Source organism: Marmota flaviventris, chromosome 7, assembly GCF_047511675.1.
Source record: "Marmota flaviventris isolate mMarFla1 chromosome 7, mMarFla1.hap1, whole genome shotgun sequence".
Classification (NCBI taxonomy): domain Eukaryota; kingdom Metazoa; phylum Chordata; class Mammalia; order Rodentia; family Sciuridae; genus Marmota; species Marmota flaviventris.
Window position 1 is genome coordinate 62,673,268 of NC_092504.1, and position 18,358 is coordinate 62,691,625.

At 38.9% G+C, this 18,358-nt stretch overlaps 1 protein-coding gene across 2 annotated transcripts in view; it reads left to right on the forward strand.

Annotated features, from left to right (window-relative positions):
- Anxa3 (annexin A3) overlaps positions 1–8,946 on the forward strand; it is a 56,597-nt gene extending 47,651 nt beyond the window's left edge. For both annotated transcript variants that reach the window (XM_027939843.3, XM_027939844.3), the window contains exons 11-13: positions 608–666; positions 2,693–2,815; positions 8,362–8,946. In XM_027939843.3, coding sequence (XP_027795644.1) covers positions 608–666; positions 2,693–2,815; positions 8,362–8,421 — 242 coding nt within the window. In that variant the 3' untranslated portion in view covers positions 8,422–8,946. The remainder of the gene's footprint in view (positions 1–607; positions 667–2,692; positions 2,816–8,361) is intronic.
- The last annotated feature ends 9,412 nt before the right edge of the window (positions 8,947–18,358 follow it).

An 18,358-nucleotide genomic window follows, 5' to 3' on the forward strand; every position in this document is an offset into this window, starting at 1 on the left:
TTATTTCAAAATAAAGATGTTGAAAGATGATAGTATTTTTTAGATGACAGAATTTAAATTACAGGCACTACCTCTAATGTAGTTACTCCAACCAGCTTATAAATTGTAACTCAATCATTTTAAAAGAAAATACTTCCATGAGAGAAAAAAAAAATGGTTTTAAATTGAACTCTAGTGCCCCTTTTTACCTAATGAGTTATTTGGAGCCACATCTCTGCAGTCGTTAGGCCCAAGTTATTCATCAGTGGCCAAAGATGTTGGGAACTGAGTGATGTACACCCTAGGGAATTATCAGTGTAAGCGTAGGTGTTCAGTGTGTCTGGGATATAGAGATGAGTCAGACACCGTGGGAGTTTCTTTGGCAGGTAATTTTATTTTCCCCATGGCTGAAGATAATTACCATGCTAAAGTTCTGTGCAAATATGACATTATAAAGCTTTGAAATTCGGGTTAAGCAGACTTTCTTTCATTCTAAATAAAAGCCAGTTGTGGGGAGAGGATAGAGTGGTGTAACAATCCCAAGAACCTTCTTTTTAAAAACATATTACCATAGATTAACCCAGTTTCTATTAAATGAAGCCAACCATTGTTTTGCTTTGTATAACAGTTCATTGTGCGAGGAACACACCTGCGTTTTTAGCTGAAAGACTGCATCGAGCTTTGAAGGTAGGTCTGGAAATTTCATACACATTCTTAGCGTTTCTCATGGAGAATATAAAAAAAATTGTTTAATATTGATGGAATGTCATATCCCTTTTCCACTTCACTGAGTTCCCTTTTGTAGCTAATCTGTCTACTAATTTGTCTCATTGTTCAATACAGAGGATTCCAGTTAATATAGAGACAGCTACAGCGAATTGTTGGCTAAATGTTTATTTCCCTCATTACACAATGAGCACAGGCAGTGAGACTCGTTTTAGAATGCCAAACCTCAGACTTAACCCCTGAGATCTGGTGGCTTCTCAAGCAGCCTCACTTAAAATAAACCAGGCTGAGTCAGCAACCTTTACAGAATATTGAAGCCCTGTGTTTTCATGTCTGTCTTTGCTGCTAGATGATGAGCTTCATGAGTCATGTTCTTATGTATCTTCAGGCCCCAGGACAGGGCCTGACACATAAAAGATGCTTACCTTGATTTCTTTACTTGACATTTCCTGCGCTTTCACATGTACCTTCAAAGTAATGTCCAAATAAGCACTTGATTTCTCTCCCCTCACTCTCCCCACTCCCCAAACCTCCCCACTCTGTGTCCAGTCATCTCAGTGGATAACCCCAATAGGAGCTGCCCTTGCCCAGCGCATTGAAAATGGTACCATTCACCCCCAATCTTGTCCAATCCCCTCAGCCTTCTTTCCATTCCCTGACTATGCCAAAGCTACTCCTGCATCCAAGGCTTTGCATTTGTTGTCCTCTCTGCCTGGAATGGCCTTCCTCCAGATCTCTCTGTGGCTCCTTCTCATCTTTTTAGATCTCAGCTCAGATGTCCTCTCCTGGAAGAAGTCTTCCCTGATTATGCTATGTCAGGCGGTTCCCTGTCAGTCCCTCTCCATTCCATTTGTCTGCTTTATTTTCTTCACAGTTCTTATTAACATTTACTTATTCAATTAGGTGATTTGCTTTACTGTATCCACCTATTAGAAATAAGCTGCATGAGGACAGGTATAATCTGTGTTATTGACTGCCATATCCAGAGTATGTGGAACAAAGCCTGGGATACAGCAGATGCTCATAGGCATTTGCCAGATGCATAAATAAATGGAGTCAACACCAACTGAACTGCTCAGCTTAAAATTTTACCCTCTCCTTCTCCATTATCCTTAAGCAATGCATCATTATTTGGTCAATTCCCTTATTAAGCATCTCTCAAACCTTCCCATTTTCTCCATCCTTACTGCCACTATTCTAGTTCAGTTCATCATTGTCTGTATTACCACAGTTATCCCATGGGGGGGTCCCAGAGACTCTAGTTTTATTTTCCCTTGTCTTCATTTTACTCCTGCCTTGCAATCTGTTCCACATATTGCAGTCAAAGCAATCTTCGAATCCACAAATGTGATCTGATCTCAACATTCTTATGCTTAGAATAATGTAATCGTTCTCCACATTTGGGATCCAATTAGAGCTGCATTTCATGGTTAACAAGGACTGGCCTTTCCAGACACATCTCTTGCTATCCTTCCTTGTTGTTGATGTACCCTGGAATGTGGCATTCTTTCTTGACCTAAATGTTCACTTACAATACAGCTTTCATTCTTCTATTAGAACATCCTTTCCTCTATATGAACCCACTCCTATTTCCCCTGGCTGATTATCTAGGCTTCATTACAAATGGCACTTCCTTGGACAGACTTTTCCTAATCTTTAATCTTTCTTATCACTAATGTATACTTCCATGGCACCCAATATTTCCCGTATCAGACCATTTTACAGTGGCCTGCTTTCTTGCCTGTATCCTTTACAAAACTGGAAGTTTACCAGGGATGGCTCCTCTGTTCTTCAGGATTTAGCATGGTTCTGGCACAGAGCAGGGGCTCAATAAATATTTGTTGAATAAATGAATGGTGGAGTTTGGTGGTAAATAAATGAAGAAGAATCACTTTGTGCACATATAGTTTATAGATATAAACATAGATCTACATAACATTTTGTGACCCAGGGGATATGCATTGTCAACACCTGCCTTTCTTAACAGGGTGCTGGAACTGATGAGTTTACCCTCAACCGAATAATGGTTTCCAGATCTGAAACCGACCTTTTGGACATTCGAGCAGAGTTCAAGAAGCATTATGGCTATTCCCTATACTCAGCAATTAAAGTAAGTTTCTGCTAAAAATAGCCAATGTCTTTTGCCCTTCTTGATTCATCCTCTTTCTCTAATATCACTTAAAACACAAAGATATATGACTTAAATTTATTTCTTCTTGTCAACGTGTAAATGTGTTTTTTGAATTTAAAATAATTATAGCAAAATGTCCTTAAACATAGTGTCTGATTTTTCAGCTGTAAAATTCCAGGTGTCTGATAGACAACACTTCCTTTTTTCCTTTTTCTTTTCTTGTGTGTGTGTATGTGTGTGTGTGTGTGTGTGTGTGTGTGTGTGTTTTACTGGATTTTGAACAAAAGGCCTCCCCCATGCATGCTAGGCAAGCACTCTACCACTGAGCTACATCCCCAGCCCCTCTCATCAAATTTTTAGGTGTACTGGCCATCAATTTTTCTTCCTTAGTGAAACACATGTGCAAGTTGTTTGCCTATTACTTATACTGCAATGTTTTTACTTAGTTCAGTGTTTAGGACAATGTAAGGGAAAATTACATATTTTAAATTTCCTCTTTGTGGGCTCGGGTGTATCTCAGTGGTACAGTGCTTGCCTAGCACATGCAAGGTCCCAGCACCACAAACAACAATGACAACAACAATACATTTCTTCTTTGTTGTATACTAAAGACGGCATGGTTCTGCAGCGTCAGTTCTTTTCATTGCAGAGGTGAGACACTTTCTCATTTTTAACAGTTGTATATCATCCCATTGTTTGAGTATTTGTACCAATGACATCAACAGATGTTTCCGATTCCATGCTGTTATAAACAGTGTTGCAATGTGCACACATGATTTCATAAGGCGCAAGTGTGTCAGAGGTGTAAATTCTCAGAAGCAGGATTGCTTAGACAAATGTAAGTGCATTTTTAAATTTTGGTAAATGTTACCACTTGACCTCCATTTTCCACTTCTAAGAAGAAATTGTTTCACTACAGCCTTGGAACAGAAAGTTATTTTTGACCCACAACCAAACTTTTTTTTGTTGTAACAATCTGAGAGGTTAGGAATTTATATCTTCAGTGTAGTTTCAAAGTACTTTTTTTTTTTTTATCCTGGGTGTGAGACTGAACATGTTTTCATGTTTAAAATGCCATTGGTATTTCTTTTTCTATGCTGTATCTCTCTATATTCTTTGTCCCTCTTCTTTTGGATTTTGTTACTTTGGGTCCATTTCTGAGAATTTTTTTTTGGTACCAAGAATTGAACTCAGGAGCACTTGACCACTGAGCCACATCCCCGGCCCTATTTGTATTTTATTTAGAGACAGGGTCTCACTGAGTTGCTTAGTACCTCACTATTGCTGAGGCTGGCTTTGAATTCGTGATCCTCCTGCCTCAGTCTCCTGAGCCACTGGGATTACAAGCCACTGAGACTTCTTTTTATGGAAGGTGGATTAGCCTTTTATCTTATAAATATTTTCCCCAATTTGTTATTTGATCTTTTACTTGACTGGAGGTATTTTTTCCAAGCAGAAGTCTTAAATTTTATTTCATTGAATTTATCAAATTTTTATAATTTCTTGGTTTTTTAAGCAGATTGGTCTATTGTATTTCTACTGTTTTGGAGAACAACCTTTCTAAAATGTGTTATACTGCTTCCTATTTTAAAGAATGAATCTGATTTTCATTGTTTTCAGATCTCAGTTTATATAATTATATACATAGGAAGATCAAATAAATTGCAAATTAATTATAATTTAATGAGGAAGTAAGACTGGCAAAATATGTGCAAGAAGCTTCCATACCTTAAGGCCATGGTTGAAAGACATAGGAACATGGCAACTGGTAAATAAATGGCAAACTAAGGGATTAGCCACAGACTTGCTGACAGTCTTATTTTGATTCATTTTTCTACCTTGGCCCCCACATGACATATGAAAGACTTCAGAGTCTCAGTACAAGCTGATTTGCTGGAAGAAAGTGAAGCTGAAATTGAGCCAGGCTGCTCAACCATCCCAATCATCAGGGCCTAACTGACTAGATAGGATAGAATCCAGGGCTGGCTTCCTGCAGGCTGCATGGCTTCCTTGCGTCTGCTTCCCCATCCTCCCTCTAAAAATCTTCATTGGAGAGCTGGACCCAGGTGGATTCCCCAAGGACCAAGCTGGGGTTTGGGGCCCACAGGGGAAGCTAAGAAGGAAGCAGCAGCCCAGCAGCCAGAGCCCAGAGGAGAGCATTCACTCTTGAGCATTGAAAGTCCAAAGCTGGGAGTGGAATCATGCTCTCCAGACACCCAGTTTCAGATGACGATCATTTGTAAACTATGTGCGGATTCTGACCCTGGTTAGCCCCTCTGCAGCTATCTCTTCTCAATTCCCTAGGAGGGTGGAGTCCCCTTCCTTGTGGGAGATGATACCTAAACATGGCCACCAGTGATGCCTGGCTTAAAGCATGTTCCAGTGTCACTGTGAGCAGCTGTGACCTTACCCAAGATAGCCTCCCTTGAACAGATGCAAACATTGGCCTGGCCAGGCCTCTCCACAGCCATCTTGAGAGCATTCCTGCTTCGGAGTCCACAAATGGCTTTTTAATGAAGAATGAATTAACATAATCAGTTTTTTTTTCAACATTTTTTTTATTATTATTTTAAGCCCTAGCCTTTGTGTTTACACCAAACGAAAAGTTTAGTTGACATGAAAGGCAGACTTGAGTCCTACTGCTCTAAGAAATGCTGTTGACCTGAAAGCTGAAATCAGGAACTTTAAAAAGCAACTGACTCTGCCTGGGGCTTAGCACAGATTTCATCAACTATTCACTCTCAATTCTATTTGAATCGATCCTGACACATTACAATAGTTTCAATCATCAGAGGAAGATTCAATAATGTTAACCATATTGTACTTACTAAGGCAGAAAAGTAGACTCATACATTTTATAACAATTGTCAGTAACAAGGTTGACACACAAAGAGGGCTTTCAGTTCACCATCAGCAAACCAGAAAATTCAATTAAGCAACGGCTCTCAGTCCCCCAGTGGTCTGGGTAATTGAGACTTATTGTATTAGAAAACATTTAAACTGTTTGTAGTTTGATAAAAAGAAAAATCCATCACTGAAAAGTTCAGTTTGTGATTTGAAATAATATAAATCCTTTCATTTCTACCACCTCATGTACATTATTGGCTAATCTTATTATGTTTTTCTTACCGACAAGCAGGATCTTTTAAGATGGTTAAGTTTCTGAAATCCAGGAGGCAGAGTTCCACTTCATTTTTTGTCCAAGCCTTTAATTCAGTTTTCTCCCTTCCTCAATACTCTAAATATTTTTCTACTTACTAACACCTTTCTTATGTGATGGTTGATGGAAAGGAAAGGAAGAACAGATGTTAAAAAAAAAAAAAGCAAATTTGTATCTTCTTTTACTTAACAAGAAGATGTTAGTGGAAAATTTGATTGAATTACATTTGGTCAGTAAATTATGTACCTATCTAATAAATATGGCTCCTTAATGGAAAATACAGTAGCTACCCTCAGTAAACTCATAACCTATGTGGAGGCTTGTAGTAGGCATAAAAAATTACATGACAATTGAAACAACATGCAACTAAGTATCAGTAAAGAGAGAAATATAGGAACTGAGAGAAGTTTGGGGCTAGACAGGGAATATTTCTTGGAACAGACAGTGTCTGCTGCCTCTCTGTTCGACAGCATGCACTGAGTATCTCCTATGGGCCAGCTGTTCTGCTGGTCAACATGGTTCCAAGATGAACATTCTGGAAACACAACTATAATGAGAGGCAGGAGGAAAAGAAGCGATAAGGCATTTACTTGATTAGAGTCTATGTCAGGCAATATTAAGAAATAAAATCCAAGTGCCAAGATGAGTTCAGTTATAAAGAGCTTTGAAATCAGGGAATTTGTATTACATTCATTCAGTTTAAAATATCTATTAGATGCATGTAATATGCCAGGTTTAGGGTTACAATTCTAGGGAAGGAACTATATTTCCTGTTATAATTATAAATAAATGTAAAATCACGACTATGGTACTATGAGGGAAAGAGATATTGTGCTATAAGATCACATAACACAAGAGCTTGACTGACAGGAAAGGCTTCTCTGAGGAAATTCTTATTCTGATCTGATAAATGATAATAACAAGGCTGAAGGCTATGGAGGTAGGGCATTCTAATAAAAGGAATTGCAAATGAAAAGATCTCATGGGTGAGATATTTTGATCATAATGAAAAATGAGGATAAAAGAACCAGATCATGCAGGAACTTTTTGATAATGTTTAAGGATGTGTGTCTTCAGCTGAAGAGTAATGAGAAGCTAGCTAGCAAAGAGTTTTATGCAAGACAGGGTCATAAGCATTGAAAAGATCCCTGTGACTATGGAGAATGAATTGAACATGAGCTAGAAGAGATGGAGAATGTGAGTTAGGACAGTCATATTCTAGTAGCTGTGGGTTGGTTGCAAAGAAAGGAAAGGCAAGGATTCGAAAGATTTTTAGTAGATACAACTTGAGGGACTCGGTTTGATATCTTGGTGTGAGGAGTGAGGAACAGGTACCAAGGATGACACCCAGGATTCTAAGTCAGGAAGCAGAATGTGTTGCCATTTCCCAGAAGAGGGTCAGGTCTTATGGCTTCCTCTTTCTGGGGAGTGGGAGAAAGTTCATGAGTCTGAGATGCCTTTGGAACATGTAAGTTGAAATGTCCACAAGACTGATAGTGGACTTTGATGAGATAGACTTTGAAAATGAAATATGTCCCTTTAGGAAGAAAATATAGAATGAGAGGAGAAGAAAGCTTAGAATTGAGCTTTAACCTTCACTAACATCTAATGGCTGGCTAGAAGAGGAGGAGTCTGTGAAGGAGAGGAAGCTAGGCCAGGCCTGCGTGTAGAAAGAACAGCACTCAAGGGAAGAAAATGTTTCCAAGACAAAATGAACAGGATGCTATGTCCTGCTGACAGAAAAGTAAGATGAGGGCTAGGAAAATGTTTTTACTCTTGACGGGTATGCTGGTCATGGCACTTGATTTACAAATATAGTAATTAACACCTTGGGTAGAGCTTAATGAATCTGTAGTCACACTAGTGACAAGAGATGAAAACCTAGATTAGATTTGCCGTGGTCAGTTTTGGAAAAGGAATAAACTCTAAAATACCACAATGAAAGAATTGGCAGGATTGATGAAGTGTGAAGAGTGAAAGATGGGCTCAAAGTTGGGAGAAGAGAGAACCATGGTACACAGGCCCACAGAAGCATTTAGTTAGTTTCTTAAGAAAAATAAATATGGCCTAAACCAGGCATGGTGGTGCATGCCTATAATTCCAGTGACTCAGGAAGCTGAGGCAGGAGGATCACAAATTCAAGGTCAACCTAGGCAACTCAGCGAAACCCTGTCTCAAAATGAAAAATACAAAGAGCTGGGGATGTTAGTTCAGAGATAAAGTGCCCCCAGGTTCAATCCCCGAAACAAAAAAAAAAAAAAAGAAAAAGAACAATTATTATGACCTAATTAGAAAGGTATAAATTAGGTTACTCTCATAATTTATGCATATATTTGTTTTTCTCTATTGGTTCTGTTCTTTGCAGTCAGATACTTCTGGGGACTATGAAATCACACTCATAAAGATCTGTGGAGGAGATGACTGAGTCAAGAAGATAATCTCTGAAAGTCACCTGCTCCCAAGGTGGACTTCTCCAATAGCTCTGCTTGCTTCTTTCTCATAGTATTTAAAAGTACAAACAAGTGTAAAATAGCAACTTATTTGCCTAACAGAAATTTTCATTGTTTCATAGCAACAATAACAGCTTATTATTTTAGAGCATCTCATTTATAATGTAATTTTTAAAAATAAATAAATGAAATCTATCAAGTGGTATTAAGGATCTGCTAATACTATCCAAACTATATTTCTGCTTAGGAAGTCAGAATCTTCATATAGATTTAAACCACTGCATATAAAGCAGGGTAATAAAAATCACTGCCTTTGTTAAATGTATGTAATTTGTCTATTTCTTTTTAAAGTCTACCAATATGTATGGTACCTAGGCTATCGACTAATGGTATTTTAAAACATTTGTTATAAAATCTGTTGATGCTTTAGTTTATCTATTACTTTATTAATCACAGTCTTTAAAAAACTAAAAATAAAGATGTATGTGACTCTGTCCTAACCTTTCAAGTTCTGGGAGTTTCAATGCCTAAGTTCTTTCAGACCACAGAGTACTTAAGCTAATGTCTCTGAAGTGCTTATCCCTGTGCCAAACCATATCTAAACTGTAGCAGGTGGGAAGGAAGAATATACAGGAGAAGAAAGCTAGACGCAGGGAACCCACTTAGCAAGTTAGTTCTATAATCAATACCTAAAATGTGACTTGAATAAGATGATGGTAAGGGAGAATTAAAAAAAAACCCACTCAAATATTTAGGAGGAAAAAAAATGGAGTAAACATGGTAATTGAAGTCATCAGGTATCAAGTATGCCCCTACAATTTTTTCTTAAGTGATTTAGTAAATGTGTGTATCCCCAAGGAATAAAGTAGTGCTTATACTCACTGACATTGTTGGAATTCAAGTGCTGTTAGTTAATACGTCCAAGCACACCAAAATGATCATGACAGCACTGCAGGCATTTCTGAGTAGACTTCAGCTCACCTACCACACACCAAGCCTGTGTTGAGTAAGTGTTAGATGCAAAAAAGACACTGAGACACATTTTCTTTTTCCAGGGAAATTTAAGTCTGTTTAGGAAGACCTGCAAGCCAATAAATGTAGCAAGCCCAGTGTGTACTGAACACTCCCAGGGAAATGACATTGTGGACAGGAAGCAGAAATTCAGCCTTTTGAAGGTTACAAACTCAACCAATAGAAAAGAAAGTAGGAACTCCACACAGATGAAAGCACTTGCAGGTATAGAGCTATGAACTTTCATGGTGTGTGCACAGCTTCACCAAAACATTGGTGTGGTTGAGGCTTGGAGTACAGGTAAGGTGAATAAGCAAGGGTCAGATTATTAAGCAAGGAGGAGTCATGGGAGGAACATTCTAGGAGGATTGCAGTTAGGGAAATGACAAGGTGTTGTCAAAATTTAATTGATTAGAGGACACATTAACCCATTTTACATTATTGTAGCAAAATACCTAAGGCTAGATGATTTTATAAAGAGAAGAGGTTTATTTAGCTCATAGTTATGAAGATTTATATGTCCACATCTGGTGATGGCCTCTTTGCCCAGGGAAGCTCAGGGCATCACATAGCAAGAGACAGGGAACTCTCTCTTCTTCCTCACATAAAGCCACAGTATTTAATTATAAGGGGCTCAACCCTGATGACCTCATCTAATCCTTATCACTCCTAAAGGTTCCACCTCTAAACACTTACTAAATTTCTGCTTTTCTTAATACCTCAGAACAGGAATTTCATTTCAACACATGGAGGTGAGCTGTAGCTCAGTGGTTGAAGTATGTGCTTAGAATGCACAAAGCCCTGGGTTCAATCCCCAGCACCACACAAACACACACTAAAGTTCAGCACATGAACCCTTGGGAACGTACTTAACCATATACAAACCATGGCAGGTTGGAATGAAGAAGGTATTGGAGAAGAAAGATAGAGTCAGGGAACCCACTTAGCAACCCACTTAACTAACTTAGCAAGTTAGTTCTATAATCAGTATTAGAAATGTCACTGAAGTAAGATGATGATAAGGAAGCACAACAACAACAAAAATCCTCAATATTTCAGAGACAAAATTGAGCAAACACTGATCCAAAGTCATCATGTATCAAGAATGCTCCTACAATTTTGTCTTAAGTAACGTGGTAAATGCATCTGTCACCAAGGAATAAATCAATAAATATTCACTGAGTGCTTACTCTGTGTCAGGTACAATGTTCAACAGTGTAGTTGATTTTATTTTATTTAGAAGGATTCTTACTCCTTTGCCCCATCTGATCTCAAACTTCTAGCCTCAAAAGATCCTCCTGCCTTGGTCTCCTAAGTAGCTGGTACTGTAGGCATGCACCACCACACCTGACCAGTATAATCTATTTTAAATTGCTAAACTTCAAGCAACCTTACAATATAAGTACTAACTCACAGTACAGAAATGGAGCTTAGAGAAAGGAAATGGTTTTGCCTTCAGAAGAGTCAGGATCTAATCACAAGTAGCCTCACTCCTTTGTCCCAGCTCTGAACCACTATTTGGCCTTAGGATTTTTCCATTCCAGGGTCACTGTTCTTTTCAATCCCAGAATGTGAGCTGCTTGACAGCAGGGATTTTTGTCTGTTTCGTCACTGCTGTGTCCCTGGTGCTTGAAATAGTGCTCAGCATGTAAAAGCCACATGAGAAATCTTTGTCGAATGAATGAGATTCTTTTTATTCTAAGCATTTGAACTATGCAAGTGAATTTGAGTGGCTATTTAAACATGTAATTATACCTCACTTTCCTAGGTGGAGAGCCTTGGTGAAAATTTTATCCATGTACAAAGTACTCTTTCCAAGCTACCCATCACTAACAAGAGAAATATTGTAAGCTGGCCAGGATATTGGAACTTTTTGGAGAAGCAACAAGTTTAAATGCATATGGGATTCCCTTTATGTAACATTAAGTCAAACTCCTAAAAGGGCATTGCAAAGTATTAACTCAACCTTGGCCACATTGTTCAGAGTTGTGGAGAAGGACTCTCTATCCCTGTAGATTTTAACATTAATTGTTCTCTTTTCTCCTGGGAAAAAAATGTTTTGTACCAGTAGAGCTTCCCCACATTTCTTCCTTCCTTCCCCCCTGACCCATCCTGGCTCCCTCCCTCATTCGCCTCCTCTCTCTTCCCTCTGGCTGTCTACCCCTTATGCATTCTTAACAATAGGGTGCCCCATGATGGCCACAGAAGTAGCCTTTATCTCCATAGAAAGGGATGAACCACTAAGCTGTTCTGAATGTCCATGTATACATTGATATCTCTAAATTCCATCGTTGTAGGTGCCCAGTAAATATTCACGGTAGTGATTTATAAGGCAAGGTAGAAGAACTTTCCTGCCAGCCAGACCAGAGTGTTTTAAGGAGCACAGGAAATACTGATAGGAATAACCTTGAAAAGTATCAAATGCTATTAAAATGTAATACACAATTACAGTATTGTATTAGAATATTTTAGCTTTTATTTTAAATTTGAATTGAGGCCTGGGCATGTTGGTACATGCCTGTAATCCCAGTGGCTCCAGAGACTGAGGCAAGAGGATTAAGAGTTCAAAGTCAGCCTCAGCAAAAGTGAGGCACTAAGCAACTCAGTGAGACCTTGTCTCCAAATAAAATACAAAATAGGGCTTGGGATGTGGCTTAGTGATCAAGTGCCCCTGAGTTCAATCTCCGGTACCCTCCAACCCCAAAAAAAGGGCTGAACATGTAACTCAGTTTTTAAGCACCCCTTGGTTCAATCCCTGGTACCCCCCCCCCCAAAAAAAAATCGAATTGAGAACTTTCTATATATTCCAAATACTGTGCTAGATATCTTAGATTTCATATATCACTTATTGTAAACATGTTCTGAAACAAAGCATAGTTATGTGTCAATATATCCCCATTTTATGAATAAGGAAAATGAGAGTTGGAAACCTTAGATAACTAGTCCAACATTGTAAAGTAGGGAAGCCCAGGTTTAGGATTCGGTTCAGTTGAACTTTAAACTTATTTGTGCATGAGTGAGAATGTGAAGGGAGTCGTGATCATGTGAGAGAACAACAGAAAGAAAAACAACAGAGATAATCAGAGGAAACCCAGGAAGCTCTCCTCCTCCAACCCTTCTATTCATCTTTCCTGAGATACTCTGGACCAGCTGGAGCTGCTGAAAGCCTATTTCTGATTATTCTGATAGGATGAAGCTATTTAAAGACAACTGTTAATGATCCTTTTGAAGAACTACTTTTTAAAATACGTAAACACCTGTCTGAATAAGAGGGACAGTATATAGCACAGGAGCAGTTCCAAGGTTAAGTTCATGGGCCTTGGGGTCAGGATGCCCAGATCTGTTGACTTCAGACAAATTATCCTTTGAAGCCACGTATTCCTCACCTTTAAAATGGGGACAGTAATAGTACCTACTTTGAAGGTATGAATATATATATATAAAAGAGAAAACATTTAAAAGGTTTGCAGCTCAGTTAATAACCTCAGTAAATGTTCTCTTAAGCCAAACATAGGACTCTAGGTGTATGCCACCTAGAGTCCCAGCTACTTATTTGTAAAATTTTAATTCTAAAATTTTTATTTTAATTGTAAGACAAACTTACAAGGTAGGTACTACTATTACTGAGGAGGCTGAGATGGGAGGGTCACTTGAACCCAGGAGTTTGAGACCCAGCCTGGGATATATAGTGAGATCCTGTCTCATAAACAAAGAAAGAAAATAAATATTAGCCTATATGATATTATTATTATAGTGTATCATTCAAGGGCCATGTTTTTAGTGCCTCCAATTTCCACAAGGTGGCAGGTCAACTTCAAAGTGCACCCCATGGCTTTGTGTCCAAATGGCAAAGTCTACTTTACTTGCTTCAGAATAACTGGTCTAAATATGAACTGTTTGAATCATCTTCTTTAGGAGATTTGTCACGATCCAGGCATCTAATTGTCACTGTAAACTCTTTCTTAATGGAACCTGAAGATCCTTTAATTTAATCCTCTGGCTTCTCAGGATTCCCAGGACCATCTGCGTTTACATGAAGTATATGTTAACTGCCACAGATAATTGCATAAGTGAGTGCACTCAGATCAGCTTGATAAACACTAAGTTTAGTCCCTGAAGACAATGAAGGAGAAAAATCATGAGCTGGGAAGAATCCTGGGCTCTGTGATTGGCAAACTGCAGAAGAGAAGAGATTTGTGCCTCTTGTTGTAGAGTAATAGAATGTTTGGTCTATAAATCAGGAGTTGCAAAAAAATGGCAAATGAAGACACTGAATAGAAGATTCTCTAGCCTATTTGTGAGGGCAATTTGAAGAAAATGTTTAAATCATATAATTTATATTTTTATTCTGTGTGTACTCTCCTTTCTATATTTCTATAAAAATTGTGTATCACATCAATAACCCCCAATTTGTGCATTGCTTTTTTGGGTCAGATCAAAGTGCATTCAAATTCTGGCTTCCCTACTTATATACCAGTCTGTATAGCAATTAAGTACTTGACAAATACTTATCCTCCCTAAAACTGGATTATTTATAATAACAGTACCTACCTCACAGAATTGTGAGGATTAAATGAGATGAAGCATATAAATAATTTAACTCAATAAAAATGAGTTACTAGTAATTGCACTTGCATAGACTTACCTAGTGAATATAATATAATAAATGTTCAATAAAAGAATAAATGATACTTATTTTAGGACTGCACAGCAATAATATCTCTTAAGACTGGCCTTGGAAGGTCTCAGGGAATTTCTCAATGACATCAGTGTTACATTGCCAAATGTGTCCTTTGACAAAGGGAGTTAAATGAATCTACCTTGGTGATTGCAGGATTGGAAGGAAGACAAGTTCTCTGGGCTTATTTTCTACCCATCCGTTGTTAATTGTGTGACATATGAGTAAGCAAGTTGTCTAACTTTCTGTGCCTTATTTCCTCATTGGAAAAGCCAGGATGGCAAAAGCATTTATTGTTGAGGATGGTGTGAGATTTCCGTCAGTTAGTTTAGGTAAAACACTTAGCACAGCGCCTGCACCCTTTAAAGTGCTCAATAAATGTAAGCCATTGTTCTTTGACTCAGTTTGGAAGACTCACAATAGCTTATACTCATTCACTTGGGGGATTTTGGGATGTTGTAAAGTTCTCTTCTAGTTTGTAAGTAGGAAAGAAGACAAAGCGGACCTCTTGGTAATTTCCTGCCTATGAAACCTTGTTTTATGAAGCATGGAAAGTACCCCAGATTTCTTTTCAACCCACCCCAGCAAACTGACAAGCTCAGATCTTTCCCACCCACTCTCTGTACATCTCCCATGGGACTGTGAGAACTGAGTAAGTATTAGTTGCTTTGTGCTTAAGCCGTTTTACGGGTGCTGTATTTCTTCTAGTTAAAACAAACCAGAGGTTTTTTTTTTTTTTCCTTTTTATAGATTTTACAAAGTCAAAGTGAAAGAGAGAGGGTGAAGAGGAGGGTGACTGAGTAGGAGTAACATTGAATGGCTGCAGCAGCAAACTGTAAAAAGAAATCCCAACCCCCAAACCCAAGACGCCAAAAACAGTCCATTCAATTGTATGTTTTAGAACACAACTGTGCTTTAGAGAAAACTGGCTGTCAAGATATGCATGTGTCCTCTTTTGGCACAAGTTCTATGAAACTGGAGTAGCAATTAAAAAAAAAAAATGGTCCAAGGTGACTTGCAGAGCCCTGACATTGCTCTGAAACAACAGATGTTATTTGCCAATTGATACAATATTCACCACCAGGCAAAGGAGAATTTTGAGAAAGGATATTGAGACAAAGTCAGCTCCTACGCAAAGAGCATGCCACGGTGTGGAGGAGGGGGAGGAGGAGAACCAAGGTCCCAGGGAGAGGAAGTTGGCAAGAACAAGGGCGAATTTGCTCTCCCTGGAGGGAACTGCCCCAATCCAGAGCACAACTGGCCTACATTGATGCTCCTGGCCATATACCTCAGATGGAGCTCAGAGATTTCAGTGTGGAAATCTTTAACTTCTTGCTTTGCTCTGTGTTGTGTTGGAGAGCCAAGTCCTTAACAAAAAACTTGGGTCACACACTGCAAATTCTATTAAAATAGGTGTTATCTGATCATTTCATGCATCCTTCAGTCCTTTATTCCTTCAACATTGCACGGTCACCATAGTCCAGGAACTGTGCCATGCACTGGGATTACAGAGATGAGTAAGGCTATCCATTTCCTAACCTCACGGAGTTGACCATCAGAATGAAGAAGGGGAATAAAGAAAGATGCTTAGCTAGTTTGCAAGGGCAGTGTGGTGGTGATGGAGGAGGATGGGGTCAGGATCTGGCAGACAGGGTTGCCCCTACCTAGCAGCTGATGGATCTCAGACAAGAGTTTCACATTGTTGCTTATAACTTGCAAAATAAGGGATAAGATTTTTGAAGGAACTGCTGGTTACTAGGTGCTCAATTCAAGCACAGTTGTTAAGTCTAGAGTCAACCTACTTTGTTCAAATTCCAGCTCTTAAGTTACTAGCTGTGTGATTGTGGACAAATTATTTGAACCCTTTATATATCACTGTCCTTATTCGTGAAATTTGAATTACAATAATTAAACAAACCACCTGGGAATACAAAGATTAAATGGATCAATGCATGTAAGTACTCAGAATGGCCCAGTACTGCAGAAAAATGTGATGTCATTACAAGGCTATTAAAAATGCTATGGACTACTGTGTACCCTAAAGTTGACAAGTAAAGGTGAGGGTTGAGAGAGACAGAGATAGACACACACATATAAAAGAGACACGATATTTTGTTAAATGGAAAAAAGTGAGTTGACCAAATAGTGGGGAACAGAAGACCAGACCGACTGAAAAAAATGTACATGACGATGGTTACCTGTTTACTTCTGGGTCATAAATATGTAGCTGACCCATTTTCTTCTCTTTTCTAAGCTATATTTTCAACAACTTGTTGGCTTAAGGACTTGGTTTGGTGTGCTTGTACTTGTTTTTGTTTTTGCAGTACTGGGGATGAAACCCAGAGGTGCTCTACCACTGAGCTATATCCCCAGCTCTTTTTGTTTCAAATTTTGAGACAGGATCTCACAAAGTTGCCCAGGTAGCCTTAACTTTTGTGATTCTCCTGCCTTAGCCTCCCGAGTAGCTGGAATTACCATCTCACACCATTACACCCAGCCAAATTGGCTTAATAATTTTAAAATATTTTACTTGAGGGCTGGGGTTGTGGCTCAGTGGTAGAATGCTCACCTGGCACTTGTGAGGCACTGGGTTCGATCCTCAGCACCACATAAAAATAAATAAATTAAATAAAAGTATTGTGTCCACCTAATCAAAAAAGTATTTAAAAATATTTTACTTGAATTATAAGAAAGTTTAGTTATTAAAAGGTACCTGGAGGGGCTGGGAGTGTGGCTCAGCGGTAGAGCGCTCACCTAGCATGTGCAAGGCCCTGGGTTCGATCCTCAGCACCACATAAAAATAAAATAAAGATATTGTGTCCAATTACAACTAAAAATTAAATATTTTTTATAAAAGGTACCTGGAGCTCAAATGAATGATTAATTAGATATGTCAGGGAACGAGTTACTGGGAATTGTAACCTTTGAGCTGGGTATTAAAGGAATTGATTGGCAGGAACTTTGAAGACATAAAGAAATGTGTATCATATATCATACATCAATGAGATGAGAATGAGCTCCCCCAAACTGTCTCCATCCGTAATTCTTTGGTTATATTGGGAAATCATGCTTCAAATAGTACATGAGTTAAGTGCACTGTTAATCTTCAGTGAAAGGGACTTACTTGGGCACTGAATATCACACAGAGTCCGTCCTTAATTGTCACTCGTTCTGACCTCCCTCTCTCTCTCTCTCTCTGCTTTTTCTCTCCAACTTCGACTTCAGATATCTCTTAATGGAGTCCTATCTGTTGACGTCAGCTAGAAGCCAATTTGTCTTCATTGTTCTGGAGCTAAGGAATAGATGCCGATTCAATTGCCTATTGTCCAGACACTGGAGCCATACAGACCACCCTTTCAAGGATTAGAGCCAGGCTCAGGTCCATCTTGTGAACACTCAAAGCTGATTCCTTCCTAGGAAGTGGGTGGTCCAGATAACCATCATCTGGTAACAGTCTATTTTTCTGGTTCACGTGCCTCACCCCAAACCTCAGGACTCCAAGGAAGCAACAGAATATGCTCTCTCTCTATGTAACCAAAAGGTGAGACCAACAAGCCTAGAGTCCCTAATAATTATTTCAGATCCTCTGTGTAACCAGCCTACACTTTAGCCTGACATCACTGGAGTCTAAATTACAGAGCAATGACTGGAGTATGTCCACAATTTATCCAGACATATTTCTGGAAAGAAGATTTGGTGACAGGGAGAAAAGCACTTCCTTCCTCTCTTCCTCAGCCCTCTGCTTTAATTCCTGGCTAATTTCAGCAACATTGACAAAAGAAAGAAAAATTTTTGCACTGTTTAGTCTACTTCTAATTAGTTCATTGTGGAGACCTTCTCTGGCCACCAGGCAACAATCAGCCTTTCTTGATTTTCTCCTCATTCTTTCTTTTGGGTGTTGGGTATAGAGTTTGGTGGGACCAGGTGCTGCCTTAAAGTTCTTGGGAGGTCCAGAATTTCCCAGAATTCAGAATCCACAGAGAGCAAACCCCTGTAGGGAAACTCTACAGCTCTTTCTGATTATGTCTCTAGGGACACCCTAGTTGTCCTGTTCCCTTGGGCTGCTCTTGGCTTCTTCAATGTGACAGTCCTGTTATTCTTCAAGAAAAAACAATATCCTTGAACTTCCCCTTCCTAGATATAGAGAAAAGAATCTAGGCTCTGGAGTTCTGGGTTCAAATACCACTGGCTCTCTGTGTAACTTAGGATAAATACTTGGCCTT